Raw genomic sequence first — 25,104 nt, forward strand, 5'->3', positions numbered from 1 at the left:
CACAAAAAGCACCTAAAAAAAAGTACCTAAGTTTTGTCCTAATTATAGTAGTTAGAGGTAGAAAAAGATTAGAAAGAAATATTATAGACCAGACCAGATTTTGAGGTAAACAAATTAACTGTGATCTTAATACATGATATGGAATCATGGCATCTTCTGATAAGTAGCCAATCCCAACAGCATAATTTGGTTTTGTTAACATTCTTTGCAATAGTGACTACTTACATAAGCAAATATATAAAGTTGCTCTAAAATATTTATGCAGTTAATATTATGGTAGTAGATAAGAACAATCAAATATTCAGTATAAATCGATGAAAAGTGTCCCATCTGGATATTATTCTTCGCCTTCTCATAATCAAATATTCAGTATACAAGAAACATGCTTCTATTTAAAATGTCGACAAGTGAAGGATTGGAAACTCAATAATGACAATATTACCAAAATTTTAAAATAAAAGAATCCAAAAAGGACTGGAAAAATGAAACCTAGTTCATCTTTTCTTTTTGTTGAGGGAAAGAGGGCAGCATAGTACTGATCAGTTGACACTGGTAAGGCTGAAACAAGCAGCAGCACTCTTCAGTTCATTCTCAGAAACATGCTCTGTGCATTTTCTTGTATCTTTCAGCGATTCTTCCGAACTGCAGGCAGAAATGTACAAATATCAAATATCAGCATTTTCACTACAAAGGATTTTGATATATAATATGATATGATTATCAATTGCCCACTATATCTAATTTCAACATTGAAACATCAATCTCATTTAGTACGACCACTCGAGGAGGTTAGAATTGGTACAAACCCCTGACAAGATTACCTCTGGTCGAGGGAACCTGTGGATCAATGATCATCTAGAAAATAAGTGTTTTTGATCTACTTTAACGGTGTGCTTGATAATTATATCAGAGTAATTGACCAATTTACCTCGATTCATAAGCCTCCTTAGAATAAATATATGATTGCCTATCATCAACTGTATCAAAAAAAGAATGCATCTCATCATAATTATCTTCAACAACTCCTTGTTGGACAGATGATAGTGGCTGCGACTCTGAGGTAACCAATTTATGAGGTTGCATTGCTATTGAACTGCTATTGTTATTTGTGTAAGGGCACTGAAGCCACAAATTAGGATTTGTAGTATCATCCTTTGAATCCATGTAGAGGGAGGAGTTATTATAATCCACACTATTGCTGTTGGAGTAGGAATGTTGCTGAGATACAGACAAAGGTGCAGCAACTGTGTTATTGTTGTTATAAGTCTGTGGTTGTGGAGAGTGATTAAAGAGTGCGAGCGCATTGAAGGAACGTGTCGCCATTCCTAATTCTAACTGTGAAGTCACATCATCATGAGGTAACTGTTGTTGGTTTTGTTGTTGCCTGCAAATTTCAAGTTGTTGATAAACAGCATGAAGTTCTTCTTCCATCATCCATATTTGATATTGTAGCCTGCAAATTTCCTCACAACATCCATGCACAGGATACTTATCCCTATAATTAGCTTGAATGATAATAGAATCCATGGCTGTTTTCTTCTGACTAGGTTCCAGGTACTTTAATATTTTGACAATGTTGCTAACTCCAAATAATTTGTGAACATTTTGGAAAATTTTGGGTTGATCTGCAGGGAAATAAGGAGCTAAAAGGCACTCAGGTGTGCACTTTCTTCTTTGGAATTTGCATGCTGCACAGGCTTGTGTTGTGCCACCCTTAAGGGTCATTATTATTATTATTATTATTTCTTTCCCTTTCCACCACCTAGTGAGAAAGATGCTGGAAAAAACTAACTAAATATGATCCAGAATGAATGGATGATGAAGTTAAGGTTTGAAGGGGGGATGATGTGTATGCATATTTTTGATGAAAATGAGAACTGCAAGGTGTCTCTATTAATGCGTGGATCTGTTGTTAGGGTATGGAAAGACTGAGTAAAAGTGGAGAGAGGACAAATGTTGGGATGAGGTTGTTTTCAAAAGTGATTCTGTTAGAGACTCCTAAGTTTTGGGGTTGCCATATGCTTCGGTCATGCCTCACTAACAGCAATCTATTCTAAGTCTAACCTGACAATACTCTTATACTAGAACTAGAATTGCAATTTATTGAGAAGAAAAAATTGTTGCACCCACAATGTTTCAAATAATAACTAACTAGACATTTTCAGTCAAAGGAAAAAACTAACAAGACATTTTGAGTAGGCATGACAACGGATGGAGCGGGGACGGTTTTTGCTTCTCGGGTATCCACATAACCGTTTCGGATTCCGACAATGTGAAAAAATAGAGCCCCAACCATGTACCCGATGGGTCTGGGTATTCCCACCCCGTCTCATCCCCGCATGAACTTGGACTATATTTTGATACCTTTTAATTAAAAAAAAATAATTAAATACCCAAAACTAAGATTTTTCAACAATCCAATATTTTTAGAGGAAACAACTTGTTTAAGGCTCATCTTAAAAATAAACATATGAATATAATTTAAGAGTTTGTTTAAGGTTTTCGAATTTAAGCGAGGTAAAGATATAATTTTGATACAAGTGAGACAAGTTCAGGATGGGTATCAATGTCATCATTACTCATTCTGCTCTTGTCTTTTGAAACCGGAGAAAACCCGAACCCAATAAATTTGGATTTTTTTTTTCTTCAATGTTAGTGCGGATTCATACCCCAGTGGGTATGGCTTCTGTTGCAATACATCATTTTGAGTTTTTTTTTTTTTTTACATGAGAAAAAAGGGAGAAAAAAAAAACTAAGTCCTCATAATGGACACTCCTCTAGCACCCGCCAGAAGCGTCAATGACAAACTAGGAATAGACTCATTAACCATAATCAAAGAGTATGACCAATTGGCTCCCATATTTGCAAGAATATCAATACAAACATTCCATTCACGAAGAGTATGTTTCAAAACTAAATTACAATCCTTTCTCATATAGTTTATGATAATCTCCAACGTATTAGCATAGTGGTGATATTGATGTTTTTTCAAAGGCACTAGCTGGACCATGTGAAGGGAATATGAGTACAAAATGACCTTTTTAAATCCTGCAAATTAATAGAACACTAAAAAAATATATGCATGATGGATCCAAGTATGATTTCTTACTCTTTATAAAAAATTCATGGTTATTAAAATCCTTGAGTAAATTTGCTAACAATGATGATGTCTACTTGTTTATTTTCAACTTGGTGGTAGATACTTTTTTTTTTGAAGGAAACTTGGTGGTAGATACTGTTAATCCCATAAATGATTATGTTATATTATTGCATTCTTTTTTTAGGCGTGCTATGTTGGTGATTTCCAAAATAATGGAATCACTTTAGAACCAAAAGTTGTAACTCTTCATGGGAATCATTCATATACATTGGAATTTTTCGCAAAGAGGGGCTTAATGAACATTTGCATTGGTTCAAATGTATATGATTATAACCTTTGGCAAAGGGGTGCTTAATGAACCTTTGCATTGATTCAAGTGTATATGATTATAACCTTTGACAAATGAATGTTTAATGAACCATAACATTGTTTCAAATCAAAGGGGTGTTTTCTCTCATATGAAGAGTCATATAATGCACTATAAATGCTTGACATTTGGGCATTAGTTTGACAGAACAAAAACACACAATTTTGGACAGAAACTAGAATTTTGTTGCATTAACAAAATAATTCTCTATCATTCTCTTACTCTAAATCATCTATCAATTCTCTAATGCATGAGTGAATTGCTGGAACCATAAATCTGTAAAATACTGTTAAGAGATACGCTTGGTGTGGTTGTGCAATACACGTCAAAGAACTCATAGTATCATGAAGGGGATTCGCCGGTCATTCCTTATTGCATCCAATATACAGTTATTGGTGGGGGCGAATCGAACCTAAAGGTTAGTATGGCAACCCCATACGCTTTGAGTTTACATGCATAACTATTAAACTTTTCAGGTTTCAAGTGCAGCAGGCTCTTCCCAACAATCAAGATATACAACAATCTTTGGAATTTATGTGCACACTTCATCGTATTCATCTTCATCATCTTCTTGGTCAAGTTATTGCAGCAGACCCCCAACACAAGATCCAACATGCTACTCGGATAATTTCTCTCATCGAAAATGTTGTACATAACAAGAGAAAGATACTTTGTCAACAAAAAAAAACAGAGAGAAAGATACATATGTGTTTTAGATTGGGTTAAGCTCAATACAACAAGAGTTCGAGTATCCACCCAAGGCCATAACCAACTACAGACTAGGTTATAGTCATGTCCAAGAGGCACACCAAGCAAGTATGGATATGTAATTCGGACCGTTTGATAAAGATTGCATCATGTTATGTCCACAACTGTCACCAAGGTCGGTTGTCCAGTAAGGGTTTCCTTCCAAAAACCCTAATTTTTCTTCTACAAACACCGACTCGACTCGGATTTAGTTACACATTCTCTAAACTCTAAAACCCACAGTACACTTACAATTAAACATTAACTTGATCATTGGATTGTTTGCAATATACCATCATCTTTTGCGGAGTGATCGTCATCCTCAACCACTCAACGTCTATTAGGCCACCAAATAAAGATCAACTCAGGGTCAATATGAAAGCAAGTTTATATATTAAGGGTAACAAAAGACAAAAATCTAAAGATATTGTATATGTCTTAGTCCTTCAACTCAAGAGGTTTCTGTAATTGTTGCAATGACTATTGTTTGTGGTAGCAATCTATTATTTGATTAGTTAATTAAAGATGAATGAATGAATGAAAGGGAGAAAACAATTAAATATAATTTTTTTTCGATAGATAAAGTGACAAATAAGGAATATTTCCATTGTCACTGGTGTTTTGGGTAGAAAATAGGATGAAGATATCTAGTATAGCAATATTGTCATTGCCACTGGTGTTAGATCTTACAGACAGATAGGAAATTTTAAGGAAAATGCTTTGTTGTGCGAAAGAAAAATTCGCGTAAAACACACGAATGCCTTTGGCACAAAAAACATGCAATATTTCATACTCTCTTCTTGCCTTTGATCCAAGTGATATAGCATCCAGTACTTTAACATATAATATGACCTATCATAAGATGTTTTGGCATGTTGAGGTAGAGAATATCATCACCAACACCACCACACCCTGTTCACACATGATTATTAAAACATAAACAAACAAAAAATCAATACATTGGCAAAGATAGAAGTATCCAACTAATTCTGATTGCAAATCAACTAAATAGTGAAAGAAAAGAAGCAGTTGATTAATTGAGATCACTAGGGTGATAGGTAGCACTTGCTGAAGCGGTGAGGTGGTGGTGACAAAAGATAAGATCAGGGAAGTGGGATATGTATTGTGTTTTTGTCAAATATTTTGAATTTTATTTATTTATTTATTTTAAAAAATTCACACAAGCTAAATAAAATTCATACATAGCGTGTTTTAATAATTCGTGCTCTCATCGTGCATGTGGTGTGTCGCACCATTTAGCAATAAAAATGGAAAATTTCCATTTGATAAAAAAAAATCTAGAGATTGTATATCTTAGTCCACCAATGTAAGATTTTTTTTTGTGTTGCAATGGTTATCAACTTATCATGGTAGCAATATATTATTTGGTTAGTCCAATTAAGGTGAATGAAAGGGTAAAACCAATGAAATATGAAATTTTAGTAGGATAATGAAAAATGGAAACTTGCCAATTGATAAAATAATCGAATATATATATATATGACAGTTAAGCAAATGTTGGAGTCGTTTGATTAAATTAAACTATGCACTAGTATAAGATAAGATGTGAAGTATTTATTTTTTTGGGTAAAATGTTTTTTTCTCTATAAATATATTAATTTTACGTTTTAGTTCCTCTAGAAATTTCCTTCACCTTTCAATCTCTATAAAATTTTCAATCACTACTTTTAGTTCCTATTTTTAAGTTAATTTTTTGTATTTTTCAATGATATTTTGGTTCAATTCTCCTTAGCTAAGGTTTGCCTCTTTTCCCTTGTTTCTTTTCTTTGGTTTCTCACGTCAACAAATGTTTTTTGTAACCCTAATTCTTCCACGTTCTTATCTTTATATAGTCACTACTAGGACCTAGCCTTTGTCACATAATCTTAGACAGATTTGTTATCTGCACCACTAGTTTGGTTATTTATTCTTTCTGCAACTATACCGCTAGACTGGTTAATGCCCCTACTTCCTCATTATTCGTAACTTCTATACCCACGGACAATTTAATTTAATAATATCAAACAATCAATACAAATAATTAACAATAATACTAATATTACCCAGTAAAAATACTAATATTATCTTTTAATAATATAATCGGCTTAATATTATCATATAAAATATTGTTTATAATTTATTAGCGGACAAGCCCATTTGTCCGCTCTTTATTCCGCGCTAACGCGTGTGTACATTTTATTATGTATGTTTGTATAATTTTAATTACAATTTTTAAATTTTTAAATATTAATGGAAATTATTTGTTCATCGATTTATCTATAAATTATTGTCAAAGCATATAATGAAATTATTTATCAACTCGACGTATTTTGGTTTGCCTGTATATAAAATTAAAATAAAATAACAATCATTATCTTATTGATTATATTTACAATGACAGATACTTGATCTAGTTACACTTTTTTTTAAGGATAAAGGAAAACAACTGAACATATGCTCATATCATGTTTGTTAACCAATATATTTTGTGCGGTAACAAAAAAAATATTGTGTTCGTTACATTTTTTTTAATATTTGAATTTACTCTCATCCATTATCTAGTCGAAAGAAAATTGAAAGGTTGAAAGATTAAAATAAACAATTTGTTACATTTTGTTTTAATATTTGAATTTACTCTTATCTATTTGTTACATGTGAAAGTTGAGCGTAATTTTAGAAGGAGAAAAAATCGGTCAAAAAAAGCCAAATTAGACTATTTTCTTTATATCTACTAGCGAAAAGACGGGGCATTCCCGTGCCCGTCTTTCCGCTCTTTTTATTGCGCTAACGTTTGAAAATTATGAACGGTGTTTTTTTTATGAAATTTTGATTTTGATTAAAACTAAAAAAATATAAATGTTTGTTGCTTTCAAGTTATAAAAAATCAAACTAACCATGATTATCTATTCCAACGACACCGACAATAATACAATATAACAAAAAATATAATCTAAATTCTTTTTTTTAATGACACCATAATAAAGATCGTTGTTGTTGTCATTAAAAAAAAGAATTTAGACTTTTTTTTGTTATATTGTTGGTGTCATATATTAAATAATCATGATTAGTTTGGTTTGTTATAACTTCAAAGCAACAAATATTTATATTTTTAGTTTTAATCTAAATCAAAATTTCATAAAATAAAAAAAACCGTTAATAATTTTTAAACGTTAGCGTAATCAAAAGGGCGAAAAGACGAAAAATATATAAATAGTGAAGATAAAAGTAAAATGAAATGTGAGAGAGTAGTGAAAAAAAGATAAAGCACATTAATTAAAAAGAATAACACGTTGGTTGTTGCAAGTTACAAACCCAAAAGATAATAACCAGGGTTTTAAGGAAAGAAAAGGAAACTAACCCTAAATTACTGTTAATATATAAATAGAGCGTTTATCATTTATTAGGTATAATAACTAGTACTACACTGCGATTACTTAAAAAAAAAAAAAACTACACTGCGATTAGAAAAGGAGATCGACCTAACACCTAAGCAATGGGGTAAAGGCAAACCATTTGTTTTACTCTATAGTTTTTTTATATATATATATATATATATATTTATTTTTATGCTCTTTGTGTTGTGTTGGTAGAAAGCAGCAACCTTTGCATCATGCAATGGGTTTATTTGTTTGTTAAAATTTAGAATCATTATCTAGCATAGTATTATTATTTTGTTTTTTATTTCAAAACCACAACATGAATGTATGGTTCTGTTTTATTGATTCTTAGTATCCATGTATTATGATTGTAATTTCATTGTTTCTTGTAAACTGTAGGTTTGAAGAGACGTTCAATTATTCAAGTGGGGATGTCTACGTTGGTACCTTCAAGGATGGACTTCCTGATGGCAACGGAAAGTACACATGGTCAGATGGATCAATATATGAGGGTGATTTTGTTGATGGAAAGCTGGCAGGGAAAGGACGACTGTTGATACAGCCATCAGGAGCAAAGTATGAGGGCGACTTCTCTGGGAATTCCCGTCATGGTAATGGCACCCAAACTTGGAAGGATGGAACTATCTACATTGGAAATTGGAAAAAAGATATAGCAGATGGAAGAGGGATTCTCAGTTGGGCTAATGGCGATGTTTTTATTGGTTCTTGGTCAACTGGCCTTACATGGATTTGGAGTTTTTACATCTCTAGATGGGGATGTCTACAGTGGAAATTGGAAAACAGGGAAATTGGATGGAAGAGGGAATTTGAATTGGGCTAATGGTGATCATTTTAGTGGTTGTCTGTCAAATGGGCTTAGACATGGATTTGGAGTTTATAGATGTGTAAATGGGGATGTCTATAGCGGAAATTGGAAAAAAGACAAAATGGATGGAAGAGGGAGCATGAATTGGGCTAATGGTGATGTTTTTGATGGTTGCTGGTCAAATGGACTTATACATGAATCTGGTGTTTTTAGATTTGCAAATGGGGATGTTGACATTGGTAACTTCAAGAGTAGACTTCTTTATGACAACGGAACATACACATGCTCAGATAGAACAATGTACAAGGGTTGCATATGCTCAAATGAAAAAGTGATACAGAAAGGACTGATGATATGGAGCCTTCAAAATCCTGATGGAGGTCGTATATGTGCTAATTGTTCATCTGGTGTGAAACCTTTGATCATCGAAAGGGAATATATGAAAGGAGTTCTAATTGTGGAGAAAATTCGACAGTATTCAAAAGTAACACATAATAAGAAGAACAAAAAACAGGATGCATTCAATATTGCAAAGAAAGTAAAGCAGAGATCGTGTGTATGGGCTTTTTTGAACACCATCAAAGCTATTATTGAATCTTAATCTGCAACTTGGCATCAGGTAAATTATTTAATCTTTATAAAGAGTATTATGGAAAATTTGATATAGTATTCATGGTTACCACTATATTATCATCACCTTTAATCTTAATCTGCATGATTCCCAGATCAAATTAGTATGAATAAATGTTTATTAGTTTCAACTTATTCAGGATGATTAGAGATAGATAAAACATAAATAAATATGAATATTTAAATAGGAAGAAAGAATGTGACAAGGACTCGAGAGTATATATTATAAACTCCTAGCTTCAAAATTTGGAAACTTTCTTACATGTATCTATACATCTATATTTTGACCTGTGGCTGGGATAAATAGAGTTTGGAAAGAAAAAAAATTGGGTTATTACCTTTTTTTTATGAATTTGTGCATCACATGTACTATGTGTTTATGACATCTAATCTCATGTTCATTTTTCCTTTGCAGAGATCAGGAGGATTCAGGACAACGAGAAAAGGTACAGTCGAGGGGAGGACCAGATGGTACAGTAGATGAAGATGCATAGAAGCTTTTGACATTTGAACTCTATTTTTCGTATTTTTCGTATTAGATGATACTTAACACTGGTTCTCAACAAACATCTCAGCATGTTGAGTGTTAGAGGTGACAAACATCTTATTCACATTTTTCGTTTAGTTGAAACTTCAAATCATTCATCATTGTTACCTATACTAGGACAAGTCTTTTAACTCTATTCCTTTTCTAGCATGATAACTTGAGATTCCTTGTAGTTTAATTGGTTGGCATGATTGTTGATTTTTAATGCTTTGCTGCCATATTCATCATTGAGTGGTATTCTTGTTGCAAGTTTTCTTTTGTGCATGAGATCCTTGTTTTGTTAACTTAGGGAGCAGGATGCAATTTGTAGTTGCATTACATAGTTAAATCATTGAACACCTTGATGAGCAATTTTTGTCAACATTTAAATTAAAAAGTGGAAATCTGATTGGTTTCACTTTCTTCTGAATTCTCACTTTCATAAAATGAGAATTCGGGCTCATTTAAGAGAACACCGATGTTATAAAACATCAACAATTCTTTTTGGAGAGGATAAAACATATGAACTCATTCAAATATTACTATCTTTGATTCCTTAACCAGTGCTGCCCCCGGACACTGGTTAGCATTTCCCTTAAAAAAAAAATATGTATCATCGTATTGCTTTGGATTTCAGACGCCTCTTCTTTAATGACGCGCCCTTCATAAAACTTTTGCCACAAGTCCAAAGCAGCCTTCAAATCTTTAAATATTTGCTGCTTAATGTAAAATAAAAAGAAAATACAAAATTTACTATGTGTTATGAGAAAGAAAATGCATTTTTTAAATTAATAAGGAAACAGTACGATTGAAAAAAAATATTACAAAGAGAGGCTCATTGTTGTTTTTTATGACAGAAGATGCATTTGTTGCTTAATGTTGTTTTTATAAGTGGTTTTCTATTTGGGAGTTTTTCCTGTTCTGACGTTTATTTTAGATAAGCACATGCAACTTGACATTGGAAAGACTCGTTGAAAGATATATTGATACGATAATTGAAAAGAGACTTTTCCATACATACATAACATTAATGGAGAATAACTAGAGTTTACAAATGTTGATTATTTTATAGTTTGATTATTTTATCATTAATGTAGGTTGCTTTTCTTGCCAAGATAGTATTCGAAGACAGTGCTTCACATAAATCAACATCCTCATCCTCCTCTTGAAATTGGCTTGTGACATACATTCTATGCACTTTTCGACGTTATGTTGTTACTAGAGCTTGTGCCTTTTCAAGTTCCTTTCTCATCTTCATTGAAAAATATATATGATTTATAATCAAAATGTTAGCCTTTATAAAACAGCATAACGGAAACATAAAAATAATACATATGTGAGCCTCAATCCAATAAAAGGTATACTTATTTTCTTCAAAAATGATCTTACTATGTTTTATTTGGATTGAAGAAGAGGGAAGGAAACAAACTACTACTATAATGAAAGGATATTGTAATTTTGAGAAGGATGCACAAGATTTTCATTTATGTGCCCAACAATATAAATGGTGAAGTTAGGGTTGAAATGAGAATTTAAGATTATAAAGTTCATACTTGTGGAAGTAATGAATCCATGAATTTCTTTTGAGCAACAAAATAGAGGTCATGTAACATGTAACATCAATGCATATGTCATTTTCTCCTATAGACACTATCAATAAGAGAAGTATAGAGTATTAAATTGAAGATGGAGTACATCAAAAAAAAAATATGTAATTGCTCCTAATTGTTGTCAATTAAACAATGAGTTGAACATGAAGTTAACCATTCCAAAGTCCCAAATAAAAGTCAAATATGAAAGCCATAAAATCTAGAGGATGTGAACATACAGAACTTGGCTAGTGTATTTATTTTTAGAAAAGTAAACCTAGTTCTTTCTAATTTACTACTCCCTCCGTCCCACAATAGATGACCTAGTTGACAATATATATAATATTGACTTAACATACTTTGACCGTATTTTTTTTATTAATATACAAAGATAAACATTATCATGTAAGATATCGTTGGATTCGTCTCGATGAGTATTTTTAAAATATTAAATTTTCATAATTTTTTTCTAATAGAGAATTAAAAATATTTAAGATAAAAAATGTGCATTGATATATGTGTTAGAGTCAACTGTGTCAAGTAATATGGGACGGAGGGAGTAATTGTTATGTTCGTTCATTCTAAAAAGAATTTTGAAGTAATAATACTTACAACAAGGATTACTCCACATAGCCAAGAAATAAAAAGACACCAAACAAATCAAAATGATTTCCCCAACAAAACTAAAATATTTGGCTCCCTAATACCAACACGGGTAGCACTTGGGTGCCTTTGAAAAACTCAAATTAATGCTACCATGAAGTCGCCTAGTGAATACCAATTGCTCAAAACCTCCAGAGAGATGAGGTTAGCAAGCCACACAAGCACTAGCAGCCAATTCACTTTATATAAAAATATACGTTGCAGCAACAATTACCGATGGAATTTAAAAATTAAAAACTGCTAACAACTAAACTGACTCTTTTCCTTTAAAAAAAAAAAAAAAAACTAAATTGACTCTTTAGATTTCAGCCGAGCATCTCGGAAAATCGCAAACACTTCTAGCCGAGAAATTCCAGCTAGAACAGCCAAACATAAACATAAAATGATAAATTACAGATTCGTATGAATTGGTCAGCAACTAAACATAAACATAGAGCAGCTGAAAGTGTTGTATTTATTCAAATTTAGGGATGATTAAGCTCTGAAATTTAGTCGGACCAAAATTCGGAAACATAATAAAGTCAAGTACAATTTGCCCTAACTATATATTTATCTTATAAAAAAATAGGGTCATGCTAACCAGTGCTTTTTTAGTTTTAAAAAGCCAAATGCATCACTTTTCACCATTTTTAATCAGTGTCCTCTTAACAAATGTCTTAAGGGCACTCTTTTGCATTTCCCTAAAAATATTATATTTTCTATCAGTATTACTCTTCGTTTGATTACTTTTTACTCCCTCCGTCTCTAAATAATAGTCGTTTAAGGTTTTTACACACAAATTAAGAAATGTAATAAAGTAGTCAACAAACATACTAATTTTACTAAACTAACCTCACTACTTATTTTTATTATTATTTAAAATCACATTTAGTTAAAGTTAAATTATTGGAAAGATTAAAAGTCACATTAAGGCATTAATTACAAAAGGTGATATAAACATTGTTAACATAATTGCAGCCGAGTACTTACTTCACACATGGCTTAAGATTACTTTTTTCAAAAAAGAAAGCACGTACAAATAGAGGAGGAGTAAAAGGCATGAAGGGCAAAGTTGGAAAAAGTGATTTAATTATGCATAAAAAACACAAAACGACTAACATTTTGCTACCTTTTTTATTTTCTAAAACGTCAATAATACTGAGACGGAGTACCATTTTATGGCTCATTGCCAATAAAAACGGAAAAATGAACACGTTAATGCCCGTCATGACGCTAGTCAATATAGTACAAATATTTAGAAACTTGTGTAGTAAAACTTTTAAAAGTGTAAAAATAATGCTCTTCTTAATACAATTTTTTTTTTTTTTGCTTTATCCAGTGACACAAAGACACTAATTAGCATGACTCAGCATTTTTATTACCACCAAAGTCAATTTTTTTTTTTTTTTGAGGCTATTACCACCAAAGTATAACGTAAGTGATCGATCCTATACTTATATTTTTGTTTAAACATATTCTCCTCTTAAGCTTTCTTTGAGAGTTTAAAGGGAAATTATGGGGTAATCTGGGAAAGGGGAAAGCAAAGGAGAAAAGAAAATAGTTTGCAACGTTTTCAATAAATTACCTAAGAACCTCTCTACATTAACTTCCTTCTACTCTCAACTTATTTTCATGAGATTTCCACTACAAACATCCAACCATTAGTTTAACACCTCAACTCGATTCTATTCTACACATTCCACTAAAACATTCAACCACCTCCTTCTCATTAACTTCATGAAACGTTTATAGATAAACAATCAAGTAGGATACCAACTTGATATATGAAAGATAAAGTTCAGCCTCTTGTGAACAGTATTATACAACAGCAAAATCAATAGACTGTATGACGAACTTATTAAACTCCAAACAAAATATTGGTAAAAACAAAACTATAACAATCAAAAGAAACACAACATGCAAAAAAAAAAAAAAAAAAAAATTTGCCTCAATGTAAAATATAAAAGAAAAATGCTTGCAAATGCCCTAAAAGTACATGTTAAAAAACCAAAGAAAATGGTGTCTTCGATTGTTTAAAAGTTTTAAAATTATTTTATTTTTTAACATTTGAGGCAATGACGTTTAAGTATGATATAAAAATAACTGTAACTGAATAGGGGGGAAAAGGAAAACATAGAGGAGTTACACATTTTGCATCAATATATATAGAAGAATTAAGTATCACATAATCCATCTCACTTGACGCTATTTCCAAAAGGTGTAGGACAAAATTGTGCCAAAAACTTTCAGCTTTTCACTCACACAGAGCTACGGTTACTACCTGCAACTATAATTTGATATCATTAGTTCACTTACACTCAATCCACAGAGATCCTACCTTCTCTCCCCCACCCTACAACAAAAAGTAAATAAGGTACAAAGCCAAAGGACGGAATCTCCTCAATTTACTGAGTAGGCACAAAGCCAGACATGCAGCACATTTCATCACAGGTATCGTGAGTGGTAGAAAAGTTGTCCAGTAGATCAGTAATCAACACTCCTTTTTCATCCATAGTTGCAACAAGCTGACACTGGGACAAATCTAATTGTGTAAGAACTATACAGATCATCTTTTTTCTGTTTGGGGGTTGGAGGGGTGGGAAGGAAATTTCCTCAACAACTGAAGAATGAATTCCCTTCGCACAAATTGCTATATGTTACCCGACAATAATGGGCAATTATTTTCATCTAAAACAGGCTAAGATCTTCTTACAGATTGCTGGTCGACTTGAGGTTCTTCTAGCAATGCCAAAACCTGCTTATTGGATGGATACAATAAATGAATCTGATATTCTCAAAATGAACCAACTGAGTTGGGCAATGCTCTGTGCCAAACACACTCTCTGCTTTCTTCCAAATCAAATCCAGTTACACTAAAAGTATTCGTCATCATTTTCCCCCCGATAATCTGTTCCTATTAAAATCAAGAACTGTATCACAAAATTTATAACACTGTATATCCTGAGGTATGTACGCCAAAACTTGTTGGACACCAGTGAAACTTGCAGCATATAAACCACTCATGTGTAATGCAGCACATCAGCCTAAACAGGGCCACACCAGAAACCAATTTGATGCCAAAGTGAGTTCCACCCGAAATCTAGTTTACAGCTTCAAAGAAGAGCACCTGAGGTTGTAGATGCCCTCTCTCGCAGACAGTAAGAACATCGCCCCATCCACCAATTATCTGGTCATTTAAAGGGTAAAATTAACACAGCAAGAATGACAAAACATATATTCATCTATTTATTAGATTTAACTCACCTTAACAGTCTTGTCATCATACATAATCCATTGGCCGTGGTCATGGCTATAAGCAAAGCAATGATAATGCTGGCCATAGTAGCATACCTGCAAGTTTAAATGGCACAAATTAGCACAAACTAGCCCACTACTATGTTACCAAAATCCATTGGACCTCTGCAAATTCCACAGTAAATGTTTACATTGCAGTCTTTTTCTGTAATGAAATCAAATTCGTCTCAAACAGCAGGAAGAAAAAGCAATCAATAATAAATAGAAAAATTCCTAGCATATCATTCAAATACATACCACTGAAACCAAGTTATGGGTGCTTTTAGGATTTAAACCACGATAAAGGACACTGATATCTATCTTGGTGCTCAGGGCTGCCAGAGTTGCAGTTATGTCATTAGCACTCTCGCATGTATTTTGCCAACCTAGAACTGTGAATACCAAACATGTAAGATAAAGAGCAAAAAAAACATACTGAAAAAAATTTGACATCCACACACAACAACTGAGGTACCTGTCATAAAAACATGGGGTGGAGTTGAAAGGAAGTGATGGATGTGGTTGAGCTTGCCACAGCCGCCAACTTCTTGATCACAAGTCAACCGATGGTTCCTCTCCACAAGATTCAAAAGCTTGTCAAGGGAGCTTTCGGGAAACATAGCCTGAAAGGTGACGAAGGGATCTAGCTAAGGTGCATAACATGCATAATTGTTTGTTCATACCCCTCTGAGCATAAAATCAGAAACATTATAAATTATTAAATGTTAAGAAAATCCTAAAGATACCTTCATTGTCCTGAGGGCATTGGCATTTATATTTTGAAAGAAGGAAGTATACTTCAAATGTCTGGACTCAAGATTACAATGGTAGCAGTTCATTTGTTCAAAAATGTTCATTCCAAAAAGTGAATGTGCTATACAACTACTAGCTGCACAATCCCAAGACCCCGTGCATTTGCTTTCCACTGATTCTGAATCAGAAACACTTGAACCACGAGTAAATGATCTATGAAGGCAATCAAATATCACAGCCAGTACCTCCGAAGCATCATTCATCTGAGCCTGCCAAATGCCAATAATACATTAATCACATTACCAACAGATGAACTACCTTGTATTCATTTTCTTTCAATGAAGTTACCTCTTGGAAGAAGTTACTATGTGGATATAGATTGCTTAGAGCTATCCGCAGGGAAGTAGGTGCAACTGCTTCTCTCCTTGAATCCTTTGAAGCAAGGTCTAGAGCAGTAAATATGTCATACAACGCACAGACAACACAGGGATTACCCACATGATCATGCTCTGATCTTGATCTGCCAAGAAATTCCACCCGAAAGCGTCTTAAATGCCACAATGACTGAGGTCATACAGAGACATGAAATCATTTTTAGAATAATACATCAGTGACACATAAGTACTGCAATTATTATAATAAAATATTGGAAAATTGACTTTTGAAATACCTACCTGAATAATAACATTGAGAAAACAATTATATTCACCCACTTCATTCCTCAGTCCCGTACCAAGCAAACTAGCTCCATTCACATCCTGCGCTGAGTCTTCCACAGGTGCAAGACCTGAGCAGTCTACTTGTGAGGAAGATCTTTGAGGCATTCTCAAACTCGAAACCAAAGGCAAACTTCCACGTGCTTGATATGTGTCTGATAAGAAGAATCAGTTACAAGGTTAGACAGTCACAAGATGAAGCCAGAACTCCTTTCTTAAGGTTCATGATTTATTATAGCTAATTTAACGGAAACAGAAAATATTTACGAGACTATCAAGATTTAGTTTGTCAAGTTTTACTGGTAAATTGTAATGAAAGTAGAAACTATGGATGTATCTACAAAAATTAAAAAATGATTATTAGTAGCTACAAATGGATAGTAAATTGTTGCACTAGATAATGGAAAATGCACCCTTGCAAAGTTAAGTACAACAATAAACATGGGCTATGAGCCACCATCTATGAGAGAGCTAGTCATAAATGTTGTCAACAAGCAGATAATTTGAAAATCTAATTATCAAATCAAGATTCAAGAAGGAATTTGGCCATGATATTGAAGTATTGATCTGAAATACAAAGAAAGCTTACTGCATGGCACAGACATTGAAAAGAACCAACTACTCCGACAGCTTAAACTCAGAAGTAGATGCTTAAGAATGATTTTATATGTCATGACACACCTCACACTAGAACCTTTGAACTTTTAAGTATAAGTGCCTTGTGCTAAAATTTAATTAATGAAAAGTGGGGGATGGGGGAAGCAAGGGATTGAACTACTGATTACTGCATCACATATTACAGCCTCTAATATCTCCTACAAAGAAGCTGAAATTTTATTGACACTGTATGATATAAAAAAAATTGACTGTGAAGAGGGGGCTAACTGAACATGATGGGCCACATATTGTAAATGAAGGGAAAGATGAGATAATTGGAGAAAAAGGACAAGATCTACACAGGTTGCACAAAAAGTGCCAAAAGAAATGTTCATTGGGGGAGCGGGGACAAGAGAGGAAGGGAACTGTACCATCATGGACAGTTGTCATGTGTTAAGTGGAGAAGGGCGGGCCACCACCGGTGTTTAATCGAAACTTCGGACGAGATGTTTTGAGAAGGAAAAAAATGCATTTGAATCCATTTGTTATCTATCTCAAACAAACAGGCTAATAGAAGAGGACTAATAGGCAGAGGAAAGGGGGGAAAACACTACAGAGTAAAGGAAGGGGCGGGTTAGAGCATTCAATCGCAGCAGAATCTTTATTGTTACATTCTGCTCATACTTTTTTCTGCATTTTCGATTAAACATAGGGCCAACTCTAATTGTATGGAGCTTGATCTCGTCAGTCCGAATATAATCTCAATCTTCTACCAACTATCCATCAAATAATAAAAAAACTTTGCAGTCAACGAAGCCCTCCCTATAAAATAGGGGTCATACTTATTACATTAAGCAAGGGCCGATATTTATATTATTTACTGATATATAATCTACGATGTTCATTAATTTCATAGCTTTAAATTTAGCCAGGAAAGCAACCGACCAAGGGAACAGAATATGATAAAGGAAAAACGAAAACTTTCAGAGAAATTGGCATTCAAACGGTTTCATTTCCTTTCTTGAGTCATTTACAGTAGGTGGATTTTGTCTTAAGGAAAAGATATATGTTATTAAGCATAAAAAAAACACATCTTAGTAGTATAAGATGACAACAACTAATCTACATATGTACGTATGTACTGAAAGATTTATACCTAGGCTTTGACGTACAGCCATTTTAAGATCAGCTTGGAATCTTTCCTCCTCCTCATCTTCCACTTGCAATTCTTTCATCACCTTTGTTCCATTGTTTTCCAACACTGATGATACATTAAAGCAACAGTGCATTAACTTTCATATTTTGGAAAATACCTTCACAAAATGGCATTTGTATATAGTATTTTAAAGTTAAATATTACAATGACTTCATCAAGGCTCAAAATCTGAAATAGGATTTCTGCATCAACAAGTTTAAACTTAAATATTGACATAATTCTTGCAGGAAAGAAGCACAAAATGATGCAATGAAACTTCAAAGAGTGCAAAGCAGATTTTGAATCTAATTGAACAGAACAAAAGTAGAGATTGATCAAAAACTTCTTTATTAAGAGAAGGATCCCACTGAAGAAAAACCACAATCTAAACAAGTGTTGCCAGAGAAAGTATAACTAAAGTCAAGATAATAATTATATATAATATCAAACAAGCCCATAATACTTAACCAAAAAGATGGAATACTAGGGCAATCAAAAATCGGAATTTGTAACAACATTTATCGGTTAATCTACCATACAAAACATCACACAATCATAATCCAAACCTAGGTATAAGTGAACCCATGAGAAGATAACTAGGGTACAAAATGGCCAAGATGCCAAAAAAGACAAAAAAGATGGAGCATAAATGGAAGAAACTATTGCATAGAAGAGCCTAGTTCAACATTAATTATAGATATACATTCATACACATGTACATCTGATGGTGCATACCAATTAAATTCAATTGAGTCAAACATTATCTTTGTCTTTGTAATGAAATATTAATCAAATACATCTGGTAAAAACCTAATTGGTAGAGAATAAATATATGTCCCAGCATTACATGGAAATAATTTTTCAGCAAGATTAAAACTTACAATGTTTGGCATCTTGATTGACAGTATTTGAGTCCTCAATATTCTCATTGTGTTCCAACTTTCCATCAACCATTTTAGACGAATTCTTATTCCGTTTATGTTTTTTTCCTGCACGCCGATCAGGCAAAGGCAGACCATTCTCTGGAACGATTCCATTGGGCATGTCTGTGGGAAATGTTTATTAAAAAAAAAAAAGTGAGGAACCGCAGGCTAAAAATTAAAAACTGCATTTTGAGACACCACCGACCTTGTTTAATTTTTGACTGGTGCAAATTATTAATTTTTTGGGAAGCGGAATCGGCTGAAGATTTAGTTGGCATCATGGAACCATTCACTGTGGTATTAAGCACAACCTCCAGATTGCTTGGGCACCCATTCTCCTTTGCCAACTGTTCCTGGAAAAAAAACATGTGCAAGTTCAGCGGGTGTATTTCCAGCAAGACCTGATTCTTGGCTTTAAGTATTTTCTAATAATTTGTATGTTTGACTATACGTCCATTAACTGTACGATAGTAACTTGAAGATTAGTAACCAGAAATTATGTCTGTATTCATACCTGCATAGGTAGTCTTATATGTTCTTGCACATCCAAGCCATCAGCAACAGGCTTCAATCGACAATCTTGAAGTTTGTCAGTCATTTCCTCTAAACATGTACCAGATAATTTCTTCTGTTGTTCAGCAAGGTGCTTCTGTTTGGCCTCATTTTCAATCCTTCGTTGAAGTTCCAAGGTTTCTTCAAGCTTTTTTTCCTCCTCTTCAAGCTCAATTTTACGTCTAAATTCCTCTTCATGGTGTTCCAAATCATCATCATTCATAGAAACGACTTCATGATCTTGAAATTCACTGTCAGGTGATACTAGATCGGAACTGCAGTAAAAACAATTTTAAGAAAAGTTACATCGTTTCTAGAAGATTACATAAAACATGAAAACCGAGAAAAACAAAGTGAACATATACTGACTCAAGAGTTGTAGACTGAAGCAAGGGGTGCATAGAACCACTTGTGGCCTGCAAGAGAGATACATTTTAATCAGTTATCACAGACATTGGTCAAATATATGAACAAATTCAACATGCATGATGAACACCTTCAAATCTCTTGTTTTTCTGTGATCTTTATTTTTCTTCTTATCCTTTGTCTTCTCCACATGTCTCGTGTTCTCATTTCCCCCTTTGCCAATCTTCTTGGAATCAAGAGCAAGTTCAGCCAAAAATGCTTCACCTGCAGCATCAGATTTCTCCCTTGCATCTTTCTCAGCCAAATCTTCCAAAAGTGTCTGAAAGATCAAAACAAACAAACATATAGTAAGTGCAAGAAGAAATAATGGTACATGTTTGGGCAGTTTGTGTACAAACCTTTAGGTACAGCTTCACCAGAGGCACTAGTATTGCTCGATAATCATAGGTAGAAACATGCCCAAGCTTGAGTTCCAATAGCTGCACCTCTGAAACACATTTAATTATTTCAGCGTCAACTTTGCTAATCTGCAAAGTAAACACATTGGGTTAGAACATCAAGGCATAAGTCCATCCTTGCAATTAACTTAGTAGACACAGGACAAGAACCAACAGACTGACCTCTATAGATGAGTGCTCTTTCAGTTTCTGAATAGCAATTTCTATACAGCCATCCATTTGATGCAAGCAGTCCTTCATTCTCCATTCATCATCTTCACCGGATTCCAAGTCACATAACTGAGAAGCCATGCCAGTATAAGCTTCATCGTAGCAATATTGATTATTAAGACTCGTTGTTTCTGCTTCTTGCAAAACATTTGTTATACAATCAAACTCAACCCTATTGCCGGGATACATCGTTTCATTCTCCCTCTCTGCAAGCTCATCTCTCCGCCTTTTTAAGACTGATTCATAGCTTCGCTGCACAAATTCACTCACATTTTCCCTCTTCTTACCTTCTTCAAGACAAAGATCCTCTATTGTCTGTAGTGCTTCCTCAATACTCAAACGTTCACACTTTTTCTGACACAGGCTATGTAATTGGTAAAACTCCTTGTCAAGTGCCCGGACCATTTCTTGTCCTTGACACATTTTATCTTCTTTGGTCCGACTCCATGACGCAAAATGATCCCCAATAGGCCGACTTGCATATAGCCAGGACAGCAAAGCACCACTACTGTCTGAAATTCCATCAGGAGAACTAGGAGTGACCATGTCCTCGAAGACAGCCTCCTGTGTTATACCAGGAGTGACTTGTGTTCGCAGTAGACACTCATCCAGGAGGAGGCATGATGCATCTCCACTGAGAACAATTTTTTCTTTGGCTTCAGCACCTTGACTGATATCATGCAAATCATTCTTGGGACTACTACTTTTATCAGCATATCTACCCAACCCACAAGCATGAGACAATTCCTGCAGAAATTGAAGAATTTTCTTGAGCTGCGAAGCTCCCAGAAAGCATATACACATTGGCGTTTGGTCTACATCATGTTTTAGAAGTTCAGAACCAGCAGCAAGACCCTGGATCTCGCTTATACTAAATTGTATGACCTTGTGAAGATGACCAGCAGCAAGACATTTGTATCTAATAAGTATCTCAAATGCCCCATGGATTTTCTCCAGAAGTTGTGCACGCTCCTCGTCATCAGATACAGGCCAACAATCAGAAACAGGATTTGCCATAAATTGTTGGTCTTCAATGCCTTCTCTGACATCACTTTCATCAATTTTATAACACTTACTGCTTTCGGTCGTACAATTAACAGCACTGTACCCTAAACTTTCCTGTTCATGGTAAGAACTGTTTGAATCTTTAAAACAATCATTGTAGTCCTGAGTAAGATAGTCCTCCGGACGTGATGAACCTCTGAATTTTGCTTTATGATCAAGCATTTTAACTGCAGCTGAGACATCCAAAGGCTTCCAGGAACAATTAAGAATCATCTCAATCCATTCATTGTCAACATGTTGAGGCAAAATTCTCTGCATTTTTGGCGGGAGAGTCTGAAGGTGTACCTGCATAACATGCTGCCTCTGAAATTCCTGATTGGAAAATCTCTCAGAACAAATGCAGCAACTCCAAAATCTCCATGTTTTATTGGCTTCAGCATAAGACAAAGCTTCTGATAAAACATCTTTTAGCAAAGTATCCTTTGTAGAGTTGAAGTGGGACACGATATCACTTATTTTAATCTTAAGCAAGTCCTTTTTCACATCCATACCCACCGAATCCCAATAACTTAACACCCACTTTCTCCTCTCAGCTGTAGAACCATTCTTTCTCAAATGTCTTCGCCTCTCGCCTGTTCTCTGACTAGACCCTGAATTCAAATCCAATGCTCTGTCTTCCCTATCTACTTCATTCGGAGACTGAGGAGACTCCGACTTCTGCTGCAACAGCCTCGCAGCAGCTACCCTAACTTCAATCTCTTTTCTTCTTTCCTCGGGCGTCTTAGTAACTTTCTTAATCTCATTCGGCCTTCTAGTCTGAACCAACCTAACCTCCATAGGATCCTCTGTAGCCCTCCTAATCGGTATCAACCGAAACCTCTCCTCCCCATTACTCAAATTCTTCATCCAAGACGACAACGAAGCTATATTCGACTTCTGAATCAACTGCCTCAACTCACCCTGCACATGTAATATCCTATCCTCCATACTAGACACTTTCTGCTCACTCTCATCCTGCAACGTCTCCTTAGCCGGATCAGTCGGATATTCAATCGCAAGCCCTCTCTCACACTCATGCACCACATCCTCATAATCCTTGGCCTCAGTAGCAGCTTCCAACATCACACTAGCATGAAAATGTGCATACTCAACCGAATTCGGCGAAAGCTCAACAGCTCTTCTAGCCAATTCAACAGCATGCTTCAAATGCCGTTGCTTCGCGTTACAATCAGTAATGACAGAAGCAACTTTAAAACAAATAAAACCGTAAATTCGATGAACGAAAGGCGAATAAAACGAACCTTCTTCTTTCAAACACAACTCCTTCATGAGCTTCATTGCTCGATTATGATTCCCACGACGAAACGTGGTTAAGGCACGCTCACATTCTACCTTAATTGCAGAGAAATGAGAAGCCTCGGATTGAGGAGAAGCGTTATTGGCGAATTCGATCTTGTTAGGGTTAGGATCGAATAGAATGATTGAATTATCGGCATCGGGTGAAGTAGAGCCGTTGGTGGTGGTGGCGGTGGCGGCTCCGCCGATGGGAGATTGATTCACCGGAGAAGCCGCCGGAGATAGTTTGGAACGAGGAGGAACAGAGTTTCGCTTTTTGTGTCCCATGAAATTGAATTGAGGTCATGCAAATCCGATTCACGTGCATCAATGAAAAAGGTTAGAGAGAGAGGGAAAGAAAACTAACCTAGAGAGAGAAAGTGGTTGTTGCCGGAGACGGTTACGGTGAAGGATCGGAGAGAGAAAGGAGAAACCTAGAGAGAGAAAGAGAGAGAGTGAAGAAGGGAGCACCTACCCACAGGCACTGCAGATGGGTGAGGTTTCAGTTTCATATGAAAGAGAAAGAGAGATCAATCGAATGAAATTTAATTATTTAAGTGAATCAATTAATCAAATCAAAAAAATTTATTAACCCCAATTATTTTGCAACTTTTCTTCTACATGTTTTTTTTTTATTCATTAGACAAAGTGACAATCACAATTCTCAATTCGATATAAATGAAAATTTTCAGCCTAATAATTTTGGTACGGTCTATGACCCGTTTAGAACACTTTATTTTTCAAGTTTATGTAAAATAGTTTATGCAAATAAATAAGTTTTATGTATTATTTATAAATTTGTTAAGGTAGCTATTGAAAAAAAACAACTTATGAAGATACAATTTTTGTTTGTGATAACTTACAAATTAACATGAAAATTTATTTATTTACATAAACTATTCTTCTTAAGCTCAAAAACAAGTGAACCCAAACAGTATATATCTTGACAACGCATGTTTATATTTATTTATTGTTTATTATTTTCGGCTGTGGTGGCAAACAAATTGAGATTTTTTTTAATGAAAAAATTGAAAAATTTAGTTTGTCCAACTGATGATTCTTTTTTTTAATGTGTGCATTTAAATGCTAAAGAAAAAAAAATCAATATGAATCTTTTGTCGTTGTCATTGTACAATAAGAATAAAGAATGCAGTCTCGTAAGTACGATTCTATACAATTGCAAGTGTGTTTATGTGTAAAAGTTTGGGTTTGAATTTGGGATTACTTCACACTTGAATGAATGAGTCTACTTACTAGACTATCTCACGAAAATAAATTTAAGGTGTAGCCAGGGTGAATTTAATGAATCAATCTTTGCGGTTTTTTCAAAAATTTAATAAATGATATTTGAGTTTTTATTTCCTTTTTTTTTTTAAGAAATTTGAGTTTTTTTTAAAAAAAAAAAATGAAAATTCATATCATTATCAATCACCTCTTCAACATGTAACCAAAAAAAAAATCACCTCTTCAACAATCATTGATCACTTAAAAAAAACCATTAATCACTATTGTGACCACTCACCACGCCACGCACATCTAATCACCACCGATCACTGCTGCGACTGCCATCAATCACCACTTTGACCACCGCATAACCGTTCTAACCCACTACCAACCATTGACAAGCATCACTTCGATCGCCTTTTCTAGCAACTACCACGTTCGTTAAAATTGATGTTTTTTTAACTCAATTGTTTTTTTAACAAAGTTGTTGACTCAATTTTTTTGTTAAGAAGCTAAACTAGTCCACCCAAAAAAAATTTGTTAAGAAGTTAAACTAGTCCACCCAAAATTAGCATTAGGAAAAATCAAACCTGAAACCTCAAGGAGGAGCACCCTCCTAAATCTCAAGTCAACACCACCAAACCAACTCAAATGAGTTATTTTGACTCAACT

The 25,104-nt window shown here is 34.3% G+C and overlaps 2 protein-coding genes and 1 pseudogene across 4 annotated transcripts; 1 reads left to right on the top strand and 2 right to left on the bottom strand.

Moving 5' to 3' along the window:
• Positions 1-313: 313 nt before the first annotated feature.
• Positions 314-1,877, bottom strand: LOC146901819 (LOB domain-containing protein 27-like). Its single transcript, XM_085735627.1, has 2 exons — positions 929-1,877; positions 314-642 (listed from the first exon to the last, which is right to left on the bottom strand). Exons 1-2 carry the CDS (start codon positions 1,723-1,725, stop codon positions 540-542), a joined length of 900 nt encoding a protein of 299 aa, XP_085591753.1. The 5' UTR covers positions 1,726-1,877; the 3' UTR covers positions 314-539.
• A 5,939-nt stretch (positions 1,878-7,816) lies between these two features.
• Positions 7,817-9,586, top strand: LOC146901820 (uncharacterized; annotated as a pseudogene). The gene is made up of 2 exons (XR_015022796.1): positions 7,817-9,036; positions 9,463-9,586. The product of XR_015022796.1 is annotated as an uncharacterized LOC146901820 (transcript).
• A 4,360-nt stretch (positions 9,587-13,946) lies between these two features.
• LOC146901821 (uncharacterized) lies at positions 13,947-23,722 on the bottom strand. Of its 2 annotated transcripts, none has more exons than XM_085735629.1 (15): positions 20,821-23,722; positions 20,599-20,727; positions 20,331-20,519; positions 20,204-20,250; positions 19,797-20,109; positions 19,488-19,629; positions 19,241-19,405; positions 18,321-18,425; positions 16,526-16,722; positions 16,200-16,415; positions 15,845-16,120; positions 15,574-15,721; positions 15,357-15,490; positions 15,069-15,155; positions 13,947-14,991 (listed from the first exon to the last, which is right to left on the bottom strand). In XM_085735629.1, exons 1-15 carry the CDS (start codon positions 23,494-23,496, stop codon positions 14,905-14,907), a joined length of 4,911 nt encoding a protein of 1,636 aa, XP_085591755.1. In that variant the 5' UTR covers positions 23,497-23,722; the 3' UTR covers positions 13,947-14,904. The 2 variants fall into 2 exon arrangements, with proteins under 2 accessions (XP_085591755.1, XP_085591754.1); XM_085735628.1 differs by having other exon boundaries at positions 19,488-19,635.
• Positions 23,723-25,104: the final 1,382 nt, after the last annotated feature.

The sequence above is a fragment of the Medicago sativa genome, chromosome 8, assembly GCF_051527215.1.
Source record: "Medicago sativa cultivar Bolivia chromosome 8, Bolivia_mono, whole genome shotgun sequence".
Taxonomy (NCBI): domain Eukaryota; kingdom Viridiplantae; phylum Streptophyta; class Magnoliopsida; order Fabales; family Fabaceae; genus Medicago; species Medicago sativa.

Coding starts and splice junctions, on each gene's coding strand:
- LOC146901819 (XM_085735627.1), bottom strand. CDS start 1,725: ATGACCCTTAAGGGTGGCACAACACAAGCCTGTGCAGCATGCAAATTC. Junction 643..928: donor AAGGAGGCTTATGAATCGAG/GTAAATTGGTCA, acceptor TTCTGCCTGCAG/TTCGGAAGAATCGCTGAAAG.
- LOC146901821 (XM_085735628.1), bottom strand. CDS start 23,496: ATGGGACACAAAAAGCGAAACTCTGTTCCTCCTCGTTCCAAACTATCT. Junction 16,416..16,525: donor TTCTCAATGTTATTATTCAG/GTAGGTATTTCA, acceptor GTATGACCTCAG/TCATTGTGGCATTTAAGACG. Junction 16,121..16,199: donor ATAGTAACTTCTTCCAAGAG/GTAACTTCATTG, acceptor GGCATTTGGCAG/GCTCAGATGAATGATGCTTC.